The 23,132-nt window shown below is 47.8% G+C and overlaps 1 protein-coding gene across 1 annotated transcript in view; it reads right to left on the bottom strand.

The window, feature by feature from the left end:
* RAB6B (RAB6B, member RAS oncogene family) overlaps positions 1-23,132 on the bottom strand; it is a gene marked incomplete at its 5' end in the record, with an annotated part of 51,758 nt that overhangs the window by 26,561 nt on the left and 2,065 nt on the right. Inside the window, 3 exons of the mRNA XM_019543053.1 lie at positions 3,520-3,631; positions 9,295-9,400; positions 12,266-12,319. Of these exons, the coding sequence (XP_019398598.1) occupies positions 3,520-3,631; positions 9,295-9,400; positions 12,266-12,319 (272 nt within the window). The remainder of the gene's footprint in view (positions 1-3,519; positions 3,632-9,294; positions 9,401-12,265; positions 12,320-23,132) is intronic.

Below are 23,132 nucleotides of genomic sequence, written 5' to 3'. Positions count from 1 at the left end.
TGCATTTGCATTTTTATTCCAGATGGGAATAAGAGGATCTATCACAGCTAAGAACTGTGACTATTCTCCTTTAAAATTCCAGCACACCTCCTTAGCGCTCGATATTGAATACTCAGAGAAGCCCCAGCTTGGGCATGAATGAACCTGGAGGCTGAATTCCCTCCTCCCCAGCGCAGCCTGCTTTCTCCAGTTTGGTCTGCAGATCGATTGGTAGAAAAACTGGATTCTCCAGCTGCCTTAGCAGCCGTCAGATCAGAGCTCTCCCTCTAAATTGCTTTATCTCACCGGGGACAGCCTGCTGCCTGTCAAATCCATTCTTCTGATTTGAATGACATCCACATTCCCTGGTTTCTCAGCTGCCTTCTGAAGGCTTGAAGAAATAGCAATGCCCCTGACCTCTTGTCAAGGAGAACAGGGGGGAAACAACAGAAATGGGGAGGCTTGTATAACTGAGCTTAAAGCAGCTCTTCATCCCTCTCCTCCGCCATAGAAAGGCTATGAGAGTGCTCACTCACTAGCCTCAGGAGTCCCTGCATCGGTTCTGTCTTTTGGCTAAGGGAAGTATGCCTCACTTGGACTTAGGGCTACTTCCTGGCTTCTGACACCTTTTCCCTGTAGAGCCGCAAATGTTAGCTGCCATTAAGGCCAGAGTTTTTCATGAGCGCAGCACTCACAATTAAGGCCACATATTCCAAACAGCTCAGCTGACTGTCTTGTATTAATGTGAAGGAACAATTTCACTCTGCAGCAGTCTTCTCCTGCAGCCCTTCAACCCTTCCCCCCTGCCAAAAAAAAATCTTTCTTTAAAAGGTGTTGGTTATGAATTATCTGTCTGCTTCTATCTGGCTAGTTCTCTGAGAACTAGACTCACCTACGTTCAGCAATGCTGACACAAAATCTCGCTGAGGAGAAATTGTGAGCATAATGGCAGGGAACTGTGTAAAATGGGACTGCTAGTATAACAGGGAGAAGCTCTTGTGGCTAATCCTTCAGGCTCCAGGTTTATCCTGAAAATTACAGAAAAATAAGTGTGCATGAAACTGCTGTATTGCAGAGGATAGGGCTATGAATATGAACTTTATAACTGCAAGGAAGAGAGATGCCTCTGGGCCCTATTATAATACCTTCAGATACACCAGGAAATGTAGGCTGTTATATCAGTGTTACACTGGCATAAAACTATTGTGTTCAATATAATGCATGAGCAAAGGAGGCCTTTTAGTCTCCTGGCACTGCAGTAACTAATGGACGTGAGTCACTCCCCCTGGTGTGGGGTACATTGCTATTGCTGCTGGTGGGGTGGGGACTAGACCTATAATAAGTGTTAGGCACATCCGTTATGTATCTTACTAGTTAGTATCTTCACTACTGGGGCAGTAGTGGATGGGACTGGATAAAGGGCAATGTGATAAGTGGGTCTAGCTTGGGATACAGCAAAGCCCAGATGGGATTCCCAAATGTAGCCCTGGAGACTTATCTCCCATCTTTACTGTGGCAGCATGTGCGCTAAGGCCCACAGTTACAACACAGTTGTGCCTTGACTATCCTGATGGCACAATATGGTTTGACTGGTGTGGACTGGAGCAAGTCCCATCAATGCAGGAAGCCAAATCCTGCTCTCAGATGGGTAGGGCAACATGACAACAGCTGTATTGTGGCTGGGTGCCCCAACAGACTGGCAAGTACATTGTAAACGGGATCTTTGCCTCTGGTACAAAATCCTAACTTCCCTGGCAGTGGCAGCAGGAGGCTGAACCATAGGCTCCTCTGGGCTGTTAACATGGTGGGGACTGACTATTGTTTGGGCATCTCCTCTGCTCCCTGCCTGCAGCTGGCTGGATGGTTGCTTAGAGCCATTGAAATGATTTGTCACTTTGCCTGACAAAGCAAAGCGGGTTTCCTGATTATGAAGAGGGCCAGCACACAAGGGAGAAACCCCGCCCTCCCCTCCAACCTCTAGGAGCATGTGCATGCACGTGTGTGGGTGTGTGTGTGTGTTTCTGGTGACTCGCCTCTTCATAGGCCCCTGAAACTCCAACTCTTTTTTTCCTCCGCCCAGATCTCTACCATGCTCTGTAGAGCCAGATCGTCTTTCTCCAAAATACATGCTCCCACCAACCCCAATCCCTCTGCTATACTGTTGTTGGGCCCCTCTGGCTAGCTCTACCCATTCTCTTCCAGGACACAGAAAGCCCCATGTCTAGTCAGTAGAGGGCTGCTTTTCCATTCACAGAACTGTCATTCCCTACATCGGCATCTTTTTCCACACCCATCTTTGCCTCTCTTTCACCAGGTCATTCCTCCTGGCCTCTATCAAATTAATGCTCTCCTGTCAGCAACTTCTGGAGAACAAATTTTTGGGATTCAGCCCCAGATGCCTGAGAGACCTCCGGCACTGGAAGCCACTTCTGGTTCTGCTTAGCATAGTTGCCTTAGTACAGTACCTCAGATGGACCAATTAGCTCTGTGAACATGGTGAAGCTACTTCTGGCTCAGGAGGTAGCCTGTGGCTGCTGCTCAACCCTAAAGCAGTGCAAACACATTCTCATGGCACTAGACAGCCTCATGCTGTGTCCTGTAAGCAGCCATGGCCAGTGCTATCACCAGCCTCCTGGGTGACCCTGTGCCTGTCACTTCACATGTATAAAATGAAGTTCATGATACGTACCTCTGGTGCTTTGCATTCTCTGGATCTGAGATAGATATTAGCAGCAGCCACAATTAGCAGTGCCCACTTCTAACCATCTTCACTTCAGCATTTATCATTTGGGGACCTCAGCCATGTGACTGGGTCACTGGAACCCTATACGCTACCTTGGAGCTAAAGATGTGGATGATTCGGGTTAAATCCAAGTAGGGCTTTCAAGACTGAGCTGGCAGCATATCCCAGAGATCAGTCAAACAGGTGTTGCTGCAGATAGGCTTACAACTCTTCATGCAAGATAGTCCTTCCTGAGTTGCTGACTCTTATGCCATAACAGGGAAGGCATGCAAGACAAGAAGGCTGTTTTACCTATGCTGCTTAATCAGGAGTTTGTATGGGGCTTAACAGGGTGACAGATGACAGAAGGCTTTTTTTTTTTGGTTGAATGAGAACATGGAAATCTCAGCGAGAGCATCCCCCACCTCATAACCTGGGCTTTTTAGGACCTCTTATCTCTAGTTACCCAGCACAGTTCTGTGGAGCACTCCATACTTTGGGTCCTGATTCTCAAGGACTCTCCTTCTGCAGAGAGCCATGAACTGTAAGTGCTCAAGTATTGCTGGGCTTGACTTTTTTTGTTGTTGTCCAGCAGCATCTCAGCAGCCTCCAGGGCAATGCAGAATCTATCCTAATTCACTAGGGTAACCCTGGGGTGTAATGTCACCAGCAAGGGAGTCAGTGATTTGAATGTGGACAGTCTTCCAACCAAAACGGGGGCGCTAATGGTAGATTAATGCTTCTGTGCTGTGTAATGCTTCCTTGCCCTGTGCCTCAAGGACCTCTTCACTTCCCTCCCAACCGTGTCCCTCATTTACCTCTTGTCTGCAAGGTCTGTCTTGTTGCCCACAAGCATGATGATGACATCACTCCCTCTTTCTGTCCTGACATCATCAATCCATTTGGATGTCTGCTGGAAGGAGTTGAGATCTGTAAGTGAGGAGACAGAATGATGCACATGGTTATAAGAAACATAATTTTTGCCAGTTGTTTAGCAGAGACAGACAACAGCATTTTCATATGACTTTGGAGACTTCACGTTCAAGTAGGGAGGCCACGTGGTTTCTGATAAAGCTGAAAAGAGTGTGGTTAGAGTAGGGAGCGGCAAACCAGCACCCCACCCCAGTTCTGCCACTGCTGCTAGGTCTACTCTGCTGCAGGAATGTCACTAATTTTAGTGGACTGGCTCCTTTGTTTGATGCTAGTGTAACTGAAGCAAGAATCTGACCTGATGTAATTCCTCTGCAACTTGATTTATCTATGGGTTTAATCGTGCTTCCCGAGGGTGTAGTGAAGCTTAAACATTGAGCTCATTGAGCACCTTGCAGTGCTTAATGAAAGGCATTAAGTGCAAACTATGAATAGTAATAGCAACAGCTTTGAGTGTTCCCATTTAGGTCTGGCTAGAAGTGTGCATGGAGCTGGACACTGCTCACAGCTCAGGATGTGAAGGGACAGGCGGAGAAAGAGAACGCCAAGCCAGCCAGCTTGTACAGTGGGGAGGTCAGTGCTGATGGAGAAATGGCTGTACAAAGCTGACGTTACTTGTATGCTACTCTAGGTGAAATACTGGAGGATAAGGTCAGGATGGATCACCAGGCTGGAGAGAGGAGGAGCACTGACATGGCTCTCTTCCAGCTGGTGCAGGGAGTAGTCCCTTGCTCCTCCATCTCATGTCATCCTTTGATGATACCATGGGAAAGAGTAAAGAAAGAGGACAGTGAGCAGAGCTTGGGGCCACTGATGGTGCATCAGAAACCTCCACAGTGACACTGAAGGTGAAGTCAGGAGAGGAAGGGAAGAAGCTCTGATGAAGAGAGTGGGAAAAAGTTTAGGAAGTAGCAGAAAGGTGATAGAGGATGAGTACAGTGAGCCTGATGCTCCATGGTGCCTTGTCAAATTGTCTACACTTGTGCCAGTGATTGAAAGAAGAATCCAGACATTTCACACCTACCAGCATTGGCATGCATGTCTATCCAAGGGCAAGTCAGGGGAAATCAGACTCAGAGGTGCCAAGAGAAGGCTATTAACAGCTGTGGTCAGAGGAGACTGTTTGGAGGGAGGAGGCTGAGTTGCTGACTGGGGGTGGTGTCCAGGGAAAGCTGGAGAGAAAGGTTTCATAGACTCTGGAGTAGACGCTGTCTCAGAGAGCCTGGAGGAAGAAATGGAAAGGGCTGGAAGGCAGGGAGGGCTGAGTGTGAACAAAGGCATGTTTGACTGCAAGACAGTATCTGAGGAGAAAGAGAAGCGAGCAGGCTGTGGAAACAAGTCACAAGACCTCACTTTCAGCAACTAGGGTGGAAGGGCCAAGAGTGATAAGAGGCAAGGAAAAGGCATGCTTGGTGGACAGTGTTCATGTTGCCCATAACTTGTCCCTCTATGCACAGAGCTCTGAACATCGCTGTCATGCCTCCTGCCAGCTAAACGCTTTCTTACAGTCCTGCAGAAATATGTCCCTTGCCTCAGCCTTTGACTCTGGAATCAGCAGAGAGATTCATTTGTCAAAGCACAACGCTTTCTATTATAAATGTAGCTTAATTGGGGCCTGCTTTTCCAGCAGGTAACTCAAGTTAACAAGCTATTCACAAAAGGCTGGGCCTGGTCTCTCTTCCGGAGCTCTGCCGTCCCTTCTGCCTCTCGCATTTCTCTCCGAGAACCCATTGCCAATTAAAGAGAGCTGAGATAGGAAGACGGCAGTTGAAACGAACTCAGGTCTTAGTCATGCCGTGGCTAGTCTTTCATAGGAGCAGTTTTAATGAGCAACGTGTTGCCGGACCATCTGTGTAACCCTGACACTGCAGCTAGCACTGCAACTGCCTCAGCCAGCAGACGCCAGCACGGCTGCTTCTTTGTCACTTTGCATTTCCACGGACATGAACATCAGCAACAACAAAACTGCATCCTGGTGAACAACCGCACCCAAACGCAAAACAGATGAAAGTGCCAAATACCAGCACCAGGCCCTGCCTTAAAGAACAAAAGCGGCACAAATGCATTGGGGCTTGTTTTGAACAACTGTGATGGGGAACCACCTGCAAAGATCACTTACCGTGGAGACTGCCTGCTTCCTGGCCAAGGCAGACTTGGGCAAGAAGAGAGCAAACAGGATCTGGCCTGTTCAATGTTGGGCCTGACTCTAAATCCTTGTACCACCCTTCATAGATGTTAAATCAGGTAGAGGCTAGTTGAGCACATACACACCCACTGCAAACAGGTCTGTTCCTGGGTGCCAATTTGCATAAATTTGCCTGAGTCTCCATGTGTTTGTACAGTGTGTTGGCTGTTTTGTAGGCCTGTGCGAAGTGGCTAGTATTCGTTTTGGATTCAGATTTGGCCGATTTGGGGGACAGTGATTCGATTTGGTGATTCGAATCACTGTCCTGAATCGATTTGGCCAAATCTGATTTGGAGATTTGGCCACCGCCGAATTGGCCCTATCCCCCACCCGCTCTCAATGGCTGCCCCGCCCACTCTCCCAGTTCCCTGCTCTTAAAAAAAAAGGGAAAAAAAAGCCCCGACTCATCGGCTCCTGCACAGCAGTGGGGAGGGGACATGGGGGCAGGATTCAGAGATTTGGATTCAGAGGTTTGACCATGGAATCTGGCCGAATATCCTCCGAATCGAATCAGCACCCGAAGTTTTGCACAGCCTTACTGTTTTGTTCCACTTGCATCTAGATGAGCACAGGACCCAGATCTTGCCGTTTCTGAGGTGTAATACAGAGACCCCATTCTTCAGGAAAGAGTTCTCCTAGTACCACTTGCCTGATGTTATGAAAGAAACCATCTCTGTTGGGTCCAAGTGGCTTGGACCTCTGTGGATAAGAGCTTTGTTCCCACTCCTTAAGGGAGCTGATATATTTCAATTTTTACATAGTATCACCTGTTTCTTAGGGATACTGCAGAGACCTAACACACCAGGAACTCTGCCAGCCTGCAGAGAGCTCTTTGCAAAAGTGCAAGATTTGCAGGTTTGTCCATTAAACGAGAAACCTGCATTTTCCTCAGGCAAAGGGGGAAAACTGCATTTTTCTCTGTTTCCCCATGGGAAATAGAAAACCCAAATCACTGATAATCAGCAATAGTTAATACACATCCTGGGGTCTGATTCTCCATTGCCTGTACTCTGTGCCATGAGAACATGCAGTGGAAGCAAGTTGGTACAGTAATGGTCTGCACCTAGCTTGCGTCAGGACATCACAAAGCACAGGACAAACCTGCAGAGGATCAGGTTGTGAGAGGAATCACCCTCCTCTTCCTGTGGCATCACCACTCCCCCAATGGTAGCCTACACCAGGGAAGAGCTGGGATCTCTATTGCATCACTTGAGATACAGCCTCCCTGTCACTCATCTTTGGGACTCTGCCTGACTGTCTGCAGCCCACGGCGTCTGAACACAACGTGTAAAAACATGCTAAAAACAGCTCTTCTGTGACAGCAAACCTCTAATGCAATTTTACAAAAATAAACAAACTTTCAGCCATATGTGGTGTAGGGACATATGCAATGATGTTAGAACAAGACCAGCATTTTTTCCCTCTAAGTTTTGTATAATTCAGTCCATGAGCCAAATAAAATGCCATAGGCTGGATCCTCACTAGATGCAGTCACTTACATGTGTGCAAAGTGTGACAGTCTGGTCTGGTAGCACAATCCACAGCTGAGCTTGACTACACAAGTGGGAGATGTGGGCCCACTGGGCCAGCTCCTGGCTCAGCGTGGTGGTGGGCAATTATTTGGGCCTGAGGGTCACACAGGCTGTTTTGGTGAGCTGTCATGGGCCAGGTCAGCACCCTCCCTCCACCTCCTGTGCAACAACTCACCCAAACTCCGTATGTGGGATGGGGCCCTGGGCAGCGGCATTCAGGAGTGGCACAGGTGGACAAGGCCGGGATCACAGGGTGGGGTTGCGGGGCTGTGACAGTGCAGGGCCAGGCTGGATCAGAGCCATGATCTAATGCCTGCTCACCCTTGTGATGGGCACAGGTTCTTTGGGCAGAGGTGTGCAGGGAGTGGATCGCAGCTCTGCCCTGCCTGGGCCCCATGTTATCACTGCCCCAAGTTTGGGCCCCAGCCCCAGGCCTGGGCACAGCTCTCCCCCTTGCCAACACACCTTGTTTGAGTAGCTCCCCAGACCTACATCCAGGTCTGAGGCCAGAGCTGGGGCTGGGATCTTGGGGCAGTGACAGTGCAGGGGTAGGGTAGAGCTGGTAGCTACTACTTGGCCTCGCTTGGGGGCTGCAGCATCCATTAGGAAGAGAGAAGGGATGCGAGCCTCACAGAGGACGTTCAGAAAGCTGAGGAGGGGAAGCAGAGGCAGGTGCAGGGGATGGCCCCATGTCACCATGGAACCCACCAAGTGGGGGGAACTTAGCCTCCCTCCTACCTCCTTTTACCCATCTTGTCCCCCAGACTGGGGTGCACAGCTCACAGGCACAGGTGGGATGACAGAACAAGGAGCAATGGTCTCAAGTTGCAGCAAGGGAGGTTTAAGTTGGATATTAGGAAAAACTCTCAGCAGGAGGTTGGTAGAGCACTGGAACAGGCTACCCAGAGGGGTGGTGGAGTCTCCATCCTTGGAGGTGTTTAAGACCTGGCTAGACAAAGCCTTGGCTGGGATGATCCAGTTGGGGCTAGTCCTGCTTTGAGCAGAGGTTTGGACTAGATGTGACCTCCTGAGGTCCCTTCCAGCCCTTGTTGTCTATGATTCTAAGCAGTGGTCAGGACTGGGCCAGGGGCTGGGCAGACGGGTGGCGCTGGGGCACCCCCATCCAATGCCAGCCTGCAGCGCACCCTGGGATGCCTGCACAGTGATGGCAGTCCCGAGCCCCACCAGCTTGGCATGGGGCAGAGTGGCGTGGTGCAGGGGCAGTGGCAGGAGCCCTGGACACAGCTTCCCACCTGGTTACACACAGCCTCCACGGAGACTGGCCCCTAGCCCTGGATGCAGCACCCTCACTAGGGCTCCCACTGCTGCCACTGCCCCATGCTGCTCTTCTCAGTCCTGCTGCACTGCATGCTGAGCTGGCAGAGCTGTGGGCTGCCACGCGGCCCTCCCGAACTGAACTGTGGGCTGGCACAGGACTGGGGTGCCTCAGTACTGCCTGGTGGGGCCGAGGGACCTGCTGTGGGCTGGGCAAAGATCATTCCATAGGCCAGATTTGGCCTGCCAGCACTAATTTGCCCAGCCCTGGTAAAGAGGTTTTAAATCTTCTTTAATACATATCCCCTCAGTGGTGTAACACCCACTAGGGGCTGAAAGTTGACACCGTTCAGATCTGCCCCAGGAATCAAGGGAATGCAAATCGATCCACCTACGTCTGCTACACTTCCCCCTTCCCTTAGTTTCTGCTCCGAGCAGAGCTTGACTGGCCCGGAGGCATGGGAAGCCTGTGCACTTCTGAGGCTAGTCTGAGCCAGATTCCCTCTCAGCTACATTCAGACCTCCCAGCTAGTCAGCTCCCAGTTCTGGCACCCGGCCTTGCATTTTCCCCTTTCCCAGGGGTGTTTTACATCTGTGCTGGGCAGCTGCCTAAGCAGCACCCATCATGCCAGCATCAGGCACAGGCAAATCAGGCAGACAGCACAACTTACTGGTGATATCGTAGACCACCACAGCCACTGTGGAGTCTCGGATGTAGCTGGGGATCAAGCTTCGGAACCTCTCCTGGCCTGCTGTGTCCCAGAGCTGCAACCGTACCTGCCGGGGCAGAGAGCAACAGGAGGAAACAACCAATCAGCCAGAGAAACAACCAGGAAAACTACATTTTACAGCTGTGCTACACTAAAAGGCTCCATAGCCAACCATTAATCTGGGATGAGATTTTTAAAAGAATCAGGGAGAGGTAAGTAGGGAAAGCCAGGCAGGTGCTCCCAGGGCTTGAGGGCCCCATACCTGCATGGGAATTCCCAGGGTATGCAGGATCAGGTCCCTGAGAGCTGCCCAGGGTGGCTGAAGAGTGCAGTCAGCACTTTCCTGCCATGAAGGAAATAGACATCCACCGCAATAAAACAGCCATATTTTACACTACCTTTTAGCACAGTCACTGCTGTGGGTGAAGAAGCGTAAAAACGTCTATTTGCCTGCTGTTTGTGCCACCATGAAAATTTTGATGGTAGCACAAATGTGATGTCATTGACACCTCTTTGTACCCTGAAACTGAAAGGAAAGAGAGAACCAGGAGATGTGTGAGTGCAGCAGGTGAATACAGGCCAGGTCTGCATGGCAATCTTACCACAGCCATCAAAAGTAAGGACACTTTAGGCATGTCTACATGAGATACTTAATGCGCAGTAGACTAATAACACCGTGCAGTAGTGTGCTGGGCAAAAACTGTGATAATATGCCACTGTGCAGCAGTTTTAGGCTCCTGCACATTTAATTAGTACTTCATTAAGCACATACTAAACTAAGTTAGCAGTAACTACTGCACATTAATGAATGTGTAGATGTGCCCTGTACTGCTCTGGGTAGAATACATTCTTGACTGAAAACAATATTACATGGTGCTTTTGGTTAGCTATTTAGCATGGATTTGGGCTAACTGGCCCATGCAACTGTGTCTGGTGCACTACACAGACCTCGCTATGCTGTTTCTGGTAGAGGGGGTAACCCACCCAGAGCATCATGTGTGCTTGAGGACACCAGCATTAGCATAATTAATTTACCATGCCAACAGGGCCACATATGCTGTTCACCCTTGGGAACTTGGTTTTGAATTTTTGATCACAAGCAAAGTCTGACAGGATTGTCCCTACCTGCTCTGGTCTGGAGGTCCAAAGCCAGCACTTAGAGCACTGGCAGGGTTGGGTGAGGGGAGCTTGCTTAGTGGCTGCTTAAAATCTGAAGGCTCAGTGCAGCGGTTTCATAAATCCTAAACTGACCCACAGCATTTTGAAAGGATTAGAAAATAGATCTTAAAAAAAAGATCTATATATATCACAGCAGTTGTATCTCCCCTACCCACCAGCTCACAGCTCAGAGACAAATCTCCTTAGATGTCTGAGGGCATCTACCAGCACCTTTCTGCAGCTGCTCCATTACTGAGATTGTGGTTCATCCGTGGATTTTATTAGGATGAGCAGAGTGTCTTTTGAAAGAGACCCAGCCCATTAAACCTAAGATAGATGCTTTTGAGTGCATTAACAGTGGAATAGGTAGGCAGAGGCTGTTTATTAATGAGCCTGCTGCTTCTCTCTCATTACATTGCACTTCCATTTTCTCTGACATTGCCTTCTCCTTGTACAAAATTTCCCCAAATCAATAAATCAAAACCTTTAAATAGAGGATTTTCCTCAATTGCTATTTTATGCAACATCTGCGAGCTGGCAAATTACAGGCCCATGGAGCGGGAGACTGCCCAGTGGGGCAACCTTTTCTTTGTGCTGAACAAGCCTGAACAGCCAGGCACTTCCGACTGCCTTCCTAGGGTTCAATTGCCGAGTTAAGCCACTGGATCATATAAGGAGCACTGTAGAGCCAGCCTCCCCCATGGGGACTCTAGGAGGTATTGTACACACCCCTCTGTGACACAGACTTTCATCCTTTCATTTCCATTTGGGAGAGCCAATGGTGCTAATGACAAGGAGCCAATGCATTCAGGGAACATCAGGGCTGTAAGTGGGATCAGAGCCTATGTGAGAGATAGAAAGGTGGCTCATCCTTCCTGCCATGTGTCCCTGGGCCTAAAGTAATAGCCAGATTTGTGACCTCCCTGCCTGAGCCATAGTCCAGACTAGGGGGTGATGCTGATAAAAGCCAAGGGGAAAAGAACTGGAAAGCGCAATCCAGCCGTTTGCCCCAGGAAAACATACCTACTGCACACTGCCACATCCCTGTGGATGAAACAGCCAGGAAGAAGCAAGGGCATGTCTTTGCCTTCCCTTTCCCGTTTTGGGGCAGTTTGCATCCTGGTGGCTCAAGGAAGGAGCATTTCTCTCTCTCAGGCACAAGGGCAGTGCCTGTTCCAAACTCTAACACAGGGTGTGAAATTTGTGTGTGTGTGCAGGAAGGGGAGACTCTTTGAGCCCTCTTCCCACACGGGACAAGGGTAATGATATGGAAGGAGCAGAAGAACAGCGGTCTTGGGCATCTGTGGGAAGAGCAGGGATGTCATTCTCCTTTGGGCATCACATGCTTCCCTCGAGGGGAGCAGGGCAGGAGTACATGCATCCTTCTAGCTTTTTTTTTTTTTGGAAAAACTGAACTGTATTGACTTAGACTCCATCTGAACAACACTGCGAGTCATGGATTCAGGTTCCCTGGATGTCCTGAGGGACATCAGTTTGGGGCCCAGATCAGCTCTTCCAGAAAATGTCCCTAAACCTAAATGCTCAAGTAATTAAAGCAAATAAAGGACCCAACAGAAAAGGCATTTGGTTAGAGTCAGCTCCAAGTTCTGTGAAAGCCCAACCCTGAGCACTGTGAGTGTATTTGCTCTAGTAAGTTTGGCCACCTTGGAAGGGATCTAACTAGTGCATTTCCTCTTCCACTGGGTCTGTACACCCCTTCTTTCTGCACCGTCAGACTGACTAGGTGAGTGGTTCACCAGCTTCTGCTACTTACTGTCCGATCTTCCAAGTACATGGTTTTTGATAAGAAGTCGATTCCGATCGTAGCCTGTAAGAGATGAAGAGACAGGGAATGAGAGGAGCAATAGAGGGTATTTGGGGGCAGTCAGGCAGGCAGCATTTTAAATTATATGTTGCATGGACAGCAAAGACCTTCTTGCATCAGAGCTGGCACGAGGTAAGGTAATCAGTGCCCCTTCTTTACATTTGCCGCTCTTCCTGAGTCTAGCATGTGACTGCAGAGCAGAGCTGGGCAGAAAACTGTTTTCCCAACCTGCACATTTGTTTTTAGATTTCAAAATGTTTTCCTGTTCCAAATTGGTCTGAAAAATCAAAGTCTTGAAATTTTGCAAACTGAGAATCTCTGTTGAAAATAAAGTTAGCGTGATTAAAATCCTTCATTTTAAAAAAATATATATTTTTTTACTATAATTAGTTTGAAAATCAAACCCAGAAGTGATTTGGAATTTTAAAAAAGCCTGGATTTTGTCATGTCTATATTGAACATTTTTGAAAATTCTGAAATACCTTTTCTAAAAATGTCAAGTCAAGAAATGTATTGACAACAATCCTTTCCTTTGGGCAGTTTCCATTTCAACTCATGCTCATTACCAATAACATTTTTTAAAAAACCGAGTAAAATAATTCCCAGAGACTTTGTGATAGGACCTCATAAGTGACAATCTGCACCTTGTTTCAAAGATGGGTGTACTTGCACACATTACAGTGTGGGGAAAATGTCATTGCATGAGACATAATGTGATAGAGCTGTCAAGAGGGATTATCAAACATCTAGGCACCAAGCCTGCTATTGATAAAGTGTCAGGGGATTCATAGTTCTGAGGAAACTCCCTGGATTCTTGGACTTGTAGACAGGATCCAGGGTTGCACCATAACTTTAAGGACCTCAACTGAGCCTTATGTCAGGGCCAGACAACTTCTAAGCATTGGGGCTCTCCCCTCCCACGCAGGTGGCCCCCCTTTGCAGCCCTCCTCCCCAGCTTGCTGGCCTTGGGCTCTCACAGCACTGTGGCCACTGGGGCAGGTGCAGGAAGCAGAAGCCAGAGGTGAGGCCTGGAGACCCCAGGTGCTGGAGGGAGCCTGGGGACTGCTCCTTGAGAGTTGCATGGGCTGCCCGTTGCACAGCCCTGCCTTAACTGACCAAGACAGGACTTTAGCTGCTAAATGTGGAGTCAAAGGTGCACCTTTTGCCCCCAAATTTGAAAATTTGGTCTTACGTGAACTGTACCAGAAACACAAGCACTCATGCTCTGCAGGCATTAAAGGGCTACAGTCCTGTGCAGGACCCACGGAGAGCAGCGCCATTATGTACATGTCATAGAAACCTTCCTCTGCTGGTCACGATCTGCACTCTGCCTGCTCTAGCAGAGAAACACTTCACGGCTGAATCTGAACCCAGGCCCCAGAAACCTCTTTTAACGCCTCTTTTAATGTCAGCATTGTAGACAGACACTTTAAGAGTTTGCTCACCTGCCCTCCCCTCCCCTCCTCAGGGCCTGGACCTGCTCCCCCAACTCAAAATCCTCTCACACAGTTCTGCAAACACTGGCTTCAGACTAAAAGAAGTATTGAGGGGCCTGGCACCCAAAGCTTGAAAGAGTGCAAGGAGTCTGGGCTCCTTTTGTTGCTATGCTTTAACAATTTGATGAGGGTGAAGGGATTAAAAAGCAGGCAAGCCAGAAAAGTGACTGATTAGCTCAGTATCCTGACCTCCCACCCCCACCTGTCTCATAGAGGCAAGTAACCTAGTTTCAATGCTCTAAAGCTCAGAGGCACTCAAATATACATCACTTAAGAGGAGCCAACTGCCAGGAGAACAAAGCACATGGGGGTGGAAAAGCAGGGAGGACGGCTGAGGAGAGATGGACAGATTATGTCATTCCAACAAGCTGCCAGCTGAAGAAAAGAAAGCAAAGATGAGAGGGAGAGAGATGGCTGGCCAGGAGGAGAAGGAGAGGGGGCAACTCAGGCCTACCACCATTTTAACACAACCTTGTGGCACAAGGCCTTGGAAGAAAGAGTGAGAGTGAAGAAAGAAGAGAGAACAGAAACACTGTTAAGCTAGCAGGAATGGGCACATCCAGAGGGTATATTAGGTGGCAACATCTCGTCACCAGACAGCACTGAGTACGTAGCAGGGCTGATGCAATACAGTAAAGCCCTCTTAACTGAAACTTGTTGAGATCTGAAACATGGTAATTAAGTGATTGTTCTTATTACTGGAGGCTTTCAGGAAGTGGAATACATTGTCTTCCAGGACATAGTCGCTTCCCCCTTAACGAATGGCTTTTAAAAATAAGCATAGAACAGTGCTTTAAAAAAAGACTAAGTTTGTGACACTAACGGATCAGGGAAACAGTCTGAAAAGAGCAACAGGCCATCCAGGAGAAAAAGTGCATTAGCAAAACATCTGTTTCTCACAGATCAGGACTGGGCTGCAAATAGCACCCTTCAAATGGCCTGGTAGGACCATTTTTGCAGGGTGTGAGGATGGTGAAATGGCTGTGCCTGACCCTTCCCATGGCAATCCTCCTATTTAGGAAGAGGGGGTGCCATTCCTGTAGGCCAAATTCAGCTGGGTCACAATGAGGATGCAGTGGTCTCACCATCACTAGGGGCCTGCTTCAACCATTTTCATTCTGGTTGGTTTCAAAATTCAGCCTTGGAATGGGATGCGTGCATGCAAACCCAGGCTCTGTTGTGATTCTTATGTGCTTAACTACAGTGAACTGTAATTATACCTCCTCACATAGATAAGCCACCATAATAAAGTCTGAAGTATGAATCTTTGTGCTAATTTGCATATATTTTCATTGGATCCTTTCCTTTGGAAGGCATCAAAATGAATTGAAACGTGCTTCTGATCAGCCATTGCCTAGCAAATGGCACCAGCCATTTGTCGGAAGCTGCAAATGGACTAGAGCTAAGTCCATTTCGATAAGATTTTGTCCGTACGTTTTGCATTAACTGTCAAAGGGAAGTGTCGTCGTCAAATCAATGCAAATCAGCATGCAAATGAGGCTGGCAAAACTTAATAAGTTTCCAGATTGGCAGTGTGCTCTGGTAGGGGAGGGGGACATCTGCCTTTGAAAGGTTTCGAACAAAATATGCTGTGATCAAGGCTTGTCCTAGCTTAAGGCAACAGAAGAGAAGCACCAGACAGAAGAGAATATGATGCGGGGAGATGAGAAGTCTAAAATAATTTGACTGTTTATTGACCCTTGGAGAACCAAATGATTTATTCCCCCCTCTTGTCCCACATGGTTTCCCCACTGAAGCTGAACGTCTCATGTTGAGCAGAGGCTGATGCTGCCTTTGTACAAGCAGGCTGTTCGTTAACCTTTCCCCAAGCTCCCTCACCCTTTGCTGCCCAGGAAGCGATTGAACTTGCTGAGTTTTTCCATGCCCCCCATCCCTTCCTTGCCTGCTGACCACATGCACGGGAGGAGATTTTTGTAGTGAGAGTTCAGTAAAAATTAGGAAATGAATCTGAAGGGTGTGGGGGTCTAAAAGTACAGCTGGAATTCACTGCTGGAGACCATGATACTGAGCTACCTGGTCTTGGAACGGGGGGGCTCCATGAGTGAACTCATGGAGGGGGGATTTACAGGGCATGGAAGATGAATGGAGGAGGTCCAGGGAACAGGGCTTTGGCACTGTAAGGAGTTAGCAGGCAGGACCCTCACAGCCAGCTGAAGCTTCACATTTTCTGTTCGTAAAAATGTTAGTGCTTTAATGCATGTACAATAGTTTCCCCTCTCCATTTGCCTCTCCGTTCTCAGATGCCCCTCCACAATCGATGAAATATGACCGTTTCCTCCTTTCCCCAGTCCTCCTCCAGACTGGCTTATGGCTGAAGGCAAGAAGGCAGCTTTGATGGACTACCTGTTACTTCATGTACAAACCTGACTTGGCACTCAAGTGTGAAACTCCTGAACCAACCCCCATTCAGAAAGGCTGCCTAGTGCTTTTCAGCCAAGTCTAACCATCACACTAAAACTGTACTTTCTTTACAAAATGGGCCAGTCGTAAGCAGATGGGGTGATGTAGTCCCAATGCCTCTGTTCGTTTGGAACATAAGGTCTTTTAGAGTTGCATTTTTTCCTCTGGGCTTGTACAGCGGCCAGCAAAATGGCATCTAAACCAACAATCAGGCCTCCTAGGTGCTACCGCAATATGAATAATTAATATTATAACATCATCACCTTGCATCAGATGAGGATTTGGGCCTGTAGATTTAAACCCTTTATTTACAATTGCAAACAAATACCATAATGCCTTTGACTATAAGGCACTCATTTTAATTTAAAACCAAATATTTCATCTAAAAATTACCTGAATTTGATTTAAGAAAAGAAATGAAAAGCTTTTACATGTACCACAGAGGTTGTGTCCTTGTAAATGGCTCTTGGGTGATTTGTTTAGTTTTTTTAAAGTGAGAATTAGAAAATGTAGGCATATCTTATATTCAAGGACATCTTATATTGGAAGGAATACAATGATTAGCACCATTCACCTCACAGGCACTCCTCTTTCCAGCTGCAGTTGCAAGGATGCTCAGTCCTCCTATTGTTGGTTGAACAGCCTCCCTGGACAAATTGCAGCAAGCGCTTCCATGGAAACATGCCATAATTAGGAAAGTACATAGGCCTACGTTTCCAAAAGTGCCTAGTGACCCCCAACGTCAAAGGGGGAGCTTGAAAAGGTCCAATGGGTGAGTGTGCCATCTTTTTTTGAAATCAGCTTCCTTTAAGGGTGCTCAAAAATTGTGTGCTCAAAAAATAAATAAATAAATAAATATCACGGGTCACTTCTGTAAAAATGTAGGCCAGATTTTTAGTTGCACTGAATGCGATTTGGCAGCTGATCTGACAGAAGAGAGCTGGTACCATGGGCCTTTGTACACGACACAAAATTGGCCTTTAAAGCAGCTTAAATGCTGTTTTCACTGCTTTAATGGCATTGCCGTTTGCACATTTGGTGGCATATTCAGCTTTAAATGACTTTGGTACATAGCAAGATAAAAAACCTCCGAGGTGTTTAGTTTGCTACTTAAGGGCATGTGTAGATGAAATGGGGGCTTTGACTTGAAGTTTTAAAAAACACCGCTTCAATTTAGGGCTGATTAAATCCCTGTGTCGTGCTCACACTCCAGTGACTTACTTGCCTCTCCAGCGGGGAGGGGAGGGCAAGCTACGGGGGGGCAGAGCAATCCCTGGGCTGTGGTGGGGGGCTAGTGGTTCCCTCCACGGCAGTGGCGGTCCCCCACCAGGCAGCACCTGTCCACAGGCACCTGGTTCAGGTGGTCCCAGGGGGCACCGCAGCCGCGGAGGGAAGCACTGGGTCCTCACATAGCGCAGGCGGGCAGGCAGGCAGGCAGGCTCCAGGGGGGTGGGAAAAAAAAGATCAGGCTCACCACTTTTCTTGGGCAGAGCTGCTTTCCTGGGCTGCTGCCAGGATGCCTGCAGGGCTTCCAGCAGAGCTGTGGACCTGCAAGCAGCCCAGTGTTTCCGTGGCTGTGGGGGGTCTGGTGCTTCCCTCCGCAGCTGCGGCACCCTCGGGACTGCCTGGGCTTGGTGCCAGTGGGCAGGTGCCCCCGTGCAGCTCAGGGACCACTTGGCCCACCAGCAGCTGGCAGCTTAGCCCCTCCTCCCCTGCTGAAGAGGCAGGTAAGGATTGGGCCTCGACCCTTGCGTACACACCACGGAGGGTTAGTTTAGTTTAATTCTTCCTAAATTGAAGTGGTGTTTTTAAAAATTCACCGTTTCAATTTAGGGAGAACTAAATTGAATTAAACCCTCATGGCATGTACAAGAAGCCCATGCGACTAGCCAGCTTTCTGCATCTCACCAGCAGGTGTTCAGTCAAATACGGTTTGAGAATTGCTGCCTCGGAGAGAAATGGGTCAGTTAATCTGGACAGCATTTGCTGCATGGAGTATGTATGAGAGTTTCCAGTCACAACAGTGCAAATCCCCATAATGCGTATCCAGGACTAAAAATGAGAAGTACACCTTTATCAGGACAGGGTTTGGTTGCAGCAGCTGTGATCAGGGCTAGTCTTAACCCAAGGCACCAAAGAGAAATAACAGGAAAATAGAATGTGAAATGTAGTAATTTGACTATAAGCAGAAACATAGCAAAAACATATTCCCTCCCCTGGCCTCCAATTCTTTCTGTAAACAGAGAATCATATCTCTCAGATCAGCTACTGCAGTGGCATGTGCTGTAAACTTGCCCAGCCAGAGCTTCCAAGCATCTTATCTCGTTCCCCCGACTTCTGAGAAGAGTAGGGACAGTGCCTTTCTGCCTCTACCTTCCCTTATCACTCCTCTTTTTAAGGGCACCTTTTCAAATTAATATTCAGCTACTAAAAAGGCCAACAGTATAGCTGAGTTGCTAGCATCGCCAGCTTGGTCTTCCCAAAACCAATGTGCCATTTCAGTAGCTGGGAAGGGAGGATGTTTCTGAGGGTGAAACCCCACTTGTGGAAGAGTGATGGGGTTGGGGGCAGGGAGCATGGGATTTATTAATTTTATGGATTTGGATGGGTACCTTTTGGAGTTTAAAATGAGGTGTGTACCACCGGCACAGTATCCTACTTGGAATGATGTCTGTGCTATCACTGTTCAGGATCAAGGTCTGTACAAACATGTAATACATGATGCCAGTCTAGCAATTCATTTTGTGGCTCATTGGCAGTTTTAGAAAGCTGGAAAAAAAACTGTTTGGAGACAAAAAAGTCAAAACATATTTGACCAACTGAAAAGTGAAAAAAAAAAAGAATTTGGGGCTGAAGACAGCAATTCATTTTGACATCATACAGTTATATATATACACAGGCTAGATGACACAGCCTGCAGGCCAAGGGCTTAGCACCCCTTGTCTGCATTATGGTGGCAGTAGGTCCTGGTAAAGCTGAGATGTGTAAAACCTAGAAAGCAGCCAATGAGGTCACTCTGAGATCATTTCTAGCCCCAGCTCTTAAGCACTGCGCACAAAAAGCAGGTTTCAGAGGAAGCCAATTTTAGAATGAGCTTGTTTGTGGTTAAAATTAAAACGAATTTGCAGCCTCTACACCCCCCTCCTCCCCCAAATCTAATGTTTGGACCCAACTTCAGATCTACTGCTATTCACAACATGAAAAAAACCTCATTGTGGAATGGCTGAGGGGAATTACTTTAGAGCAGGCAATGACATTTTGGAACTGTTGAGGTCATTCATAATTGTCATCTTCCCATTACTCTCAGTGCCTTGCAGTGTGAAATTGATTGCACTTTTCTACTAATTTGGGTAGTCAGAAAAGAAATAGAAGTCACCAAATTATTTCACTTGGAAGGGTGCCCATTAAATATTTATAGAGCAGAGCTATTGTTCATGTTTGGAGAATCCAACATGGCCATAATGGACATGAGGGAGCCTTTAATGAACCAGTCGATATGGCCTGCTCATGCTATGCCACTCCTGTGATGCATTTCTAATTGCTTGTAAAAGGTGAATGAGTAGTTTGTTCACCTCAGTAAATCGCAGCATTGATCAGGTCAGGTGGCCCTGTCAACCCAACATCACTGAGGAAACACCTGCTAAATACCATCAGGCCTTTTATCTCGGCTGAAATGCATCTCCTTTTAAGAATGGCATGTTGTAAACACACCATTTCTTAGGGAATTCCCCCTTAATTAGAGCTCAGCAATTTGTTCTTGGTGAATCATACATATATGGGAAACAGTGGTTTCAGTTCTATCCAAACTACCGTAAACTCATAGTTTCATAGTTTCTAGGGTCAGAAGGGACCTGAGCAGATCATCGAGTCCGACCCCCTGCCATGACAGGAAAGAGTACTGGGGTCAAACGACCCCAGCAAGGTGTACATCTAGCCTCCTCTTAAAGACCCCCAGGGTAGGAGCCAGCACCACTTCTCTTGGAAGTTGGTTCCAGATCCTAGCCGCCCTGACCGTGAAGTAGCGCCTCCTGATGTCTAGCCTGAATCTACCCTCTGCCAGCTTGTGACTGTTATTCCTGGTCACTCCTGGTAGCGCTCGGGGGAACAGGGACTCCCCCAATGCCTGCTGGTCCCCTCTGACTAGTAACTGGCACCTTACCAGCTGGCATGCTCTGTTAACTGGCATGCTGGCTTGTAAGGAGAAGTAAAACCAGAAGTGCCCGACACAGCCAGAACTAAAGACTTGGTTGTCCACATGAAATCAGTCCCAAACAGGTGAAGGTACTCTTAGGACAATTGTACATTTTCAGGTCTCCTGGGCCAGATGACCTGCACCCAAGAGTCCTGAAAGAACTGGCTGAGCTCATAGTGGTGCCTCTGGTGAGGCTGTGTCAAAAGTCATGGAACTCAGGAGTGGTCCCGAACAACTGAATGAAGGCTAACGTAGTATCCATCTTTAAGAAAGAGGGGGAGGGACAACCCTGCAAACTATAGACCAGTCAGTCAGACTTTGGTCCTGGGAAAGATCTTTGAAAAAATTGAGAAGGCCATCAACCACAAGCCTGTAACTAGTGGGGTATTAACAAACAAACTGAAGGGAGGTCAAGCCTAACAAACCTGGTGTCCTTTTATGATGAGGTAACTAATCAGCTGGACATGGGACAGGAGGTTGACATCATATACCTAGACTTCAGCAAGGCCTTTGATACTGTTTCCCATGAGATTTTCTCAATTAAGTTGGAGGGTACTGGCCTAGACCAGTTTACAGTGAGGTGGGTTGGCAACTGGCTCAGAGGTCGATCCTAGAAAGTTGTAATCGATGGGATGGCCTCATCCTGGAGGGCTGTCTCCAGTGGTGTCCCCCAGGGATCAGTGCTTGGGCCTGTGCTCTTTAACATCTTTATCAATGACTTGGATGAGGGAGTGGAAAGCGCAATGATTAAATTTGTGTATGACAACAAGCTGTGGGGAAATGAGGGCATATTTGAGGACAGGGTAAGGATCCAGGATGACCTTGACAGGCTGGCCTTATGGGCTGAATGCAGTTAGATGAGATTCAACAGGGACAAGTGCTGGGTCCTTCATCTGGGTAGGAAGAACCTTCATCACAACTATTCGATGGGAGGTGGTCCACTGGCTGACACTGCATCTGAAAGGGACCTGGGGGTGCCAATCAACCAGAGGATGAATATGAGCCAACAGTGCGATGAAGTTGCCAGCAGGGCAAATACAAGTGTGGTGTGCACCCGTCAATGTGTTGCCAATAGATCCAGGGAGGTGCTCCTCCCTCCTCTATTTGGCATTGGTGAGGCCACAGCTCCAGTTCTGGGCATTGCACTTCAAGAAGGATGAGGATAAACTCAAAAGGGTACAGAGAAGGACCCCCTGCATAATCGGGGCCTGAAGGATAGGTCCTATGAGGAGAGACTCTGGGTACTGGGTTTGTTCAGTCTGAGTAAGAGAAGACCGAGAGGTGACTTGATAGCCACCTACAAGTATGTCAGGGGTGAACACCATGATCTAGGGGAGCAACTCTTCAGAAAGGCACCCCTTGGAGGGATAAGGACCAATAGGCACAAGCTAGTTGAGGAAAAATTTAGGCTAGACATAAGGAAAAACTTATTTTCCATAAGGGTATCTAGAATCTGGAGCACACTCCCAGCAGAGGTGGTGCAGTTGCCATCCCTGGAGGTGTTCAAAAGGAGGCTGGACAGGTACCTCCTTGAGCTTGTTTGAGCCCAATTAACTCCTGCCCATGGCAGGGGACTGGACTTGATATTACAAGTCCTTTCTGGTCTTTCTTTCTATGATTCTAAAAAAGTGACACTGTTTGGGGCTTTATTCACAAAGCTACCAGGAGGGTAGATGGTTTCCCACCTTTATCCAACAGCCGAAGGATAAGAACCCTCACCCAGGATATGAGAAACATCATGTTTTTATTAAATAAGTGACCAAAATGAAATGATTCAGTTTGGATTGAATGGAAAATTCTGGGCTGAAAAAAATTAAAATGTTACAGCTTTTTCATTTTGGGAAAAAAACCATCCAGTTTGGTCTGATCTGAACTGAACTGAAATGCCTTTTGGTGTTTGTGGGATCTTTTGTGTTTGGGTTCAACTTCCAAATCAAACCCCCACCCCCACTCCACCTCCTCCAAAAATAGTCATATACCTTCATGGCCCTTTCCCTAATTGGAGGAAATAAAAAAATGTCTCCAGGTCAGGCACTGAGAACAATGAGGAAAGCAGGGAGGGAAGTAGGGATTTTACAAAAATGACAGTGACAACAACCAAATTCTGTTTTGTTTGCTTCAGCATCTTCCCCCTTTCTTTCTACTTTTGCCCAGGAAAACTGCTCCAGCTTCTCAGCAGTTGCACACAAGTGTAATCATTAGCATGATGGCACTTTCAGTTTAAGGTAAGTGATAGGCATAGCAGTTTCCTTGCCTAAGAGTCCTTGGGCCAACATACTCTAATTAGCTAACGTTCTGTTCATTAATACAGGGGAAATGTGCTGGGTGTAGGATTTGATAACTTTGTAGTGGGTAAACATTGCTTTATTTATGTATCTTACACCTGAAGAGCACCTCCAAACCACCTGTCTACTTCTGGGGAGCAACCCGCCTGAACTGGCCGCAGGCAGAATACAGAGGAGCCGCAGGGACCATTCTGCTGGCCAAGGATTGACTGGAGTACCACATGCTCCAGCCCTGCCCCTGACACGCAACCCATTCAACGTGGTGCACCGTTCCCTTCTGGCCTTCCGACTGGCACCAATGAGCCTGGCCCAGCCTTGGCTGATGGGGTCTGGATTTTGAGGCTAGGTAGGAAGAGTACATTCATCAAAAAACAGGTCTCAGGTGCTGGCTCTGCCTCACCCACAGGTGTGGCACACAAACT

Source organism: Crocodylus porosus, unplaced genomic scaffold (assembly GCF_001723895.1).
Source record: "Crocodylus porosus isolate Cpor-Errol unplaced genomic scaffold, CroPor_comp1, whole genome shotgun sequence".
Classification (NCBI taxonomy): Eukaryota; Metazoa; Chordata; order Crocodylia; family Crocodylidae; genus Crocodylus; species Crocodylus porosus.
Note: the sequence above shows the minus strand (reverse complement) of the source record. Positions and strands in the feature narration are given on the sequence as shown.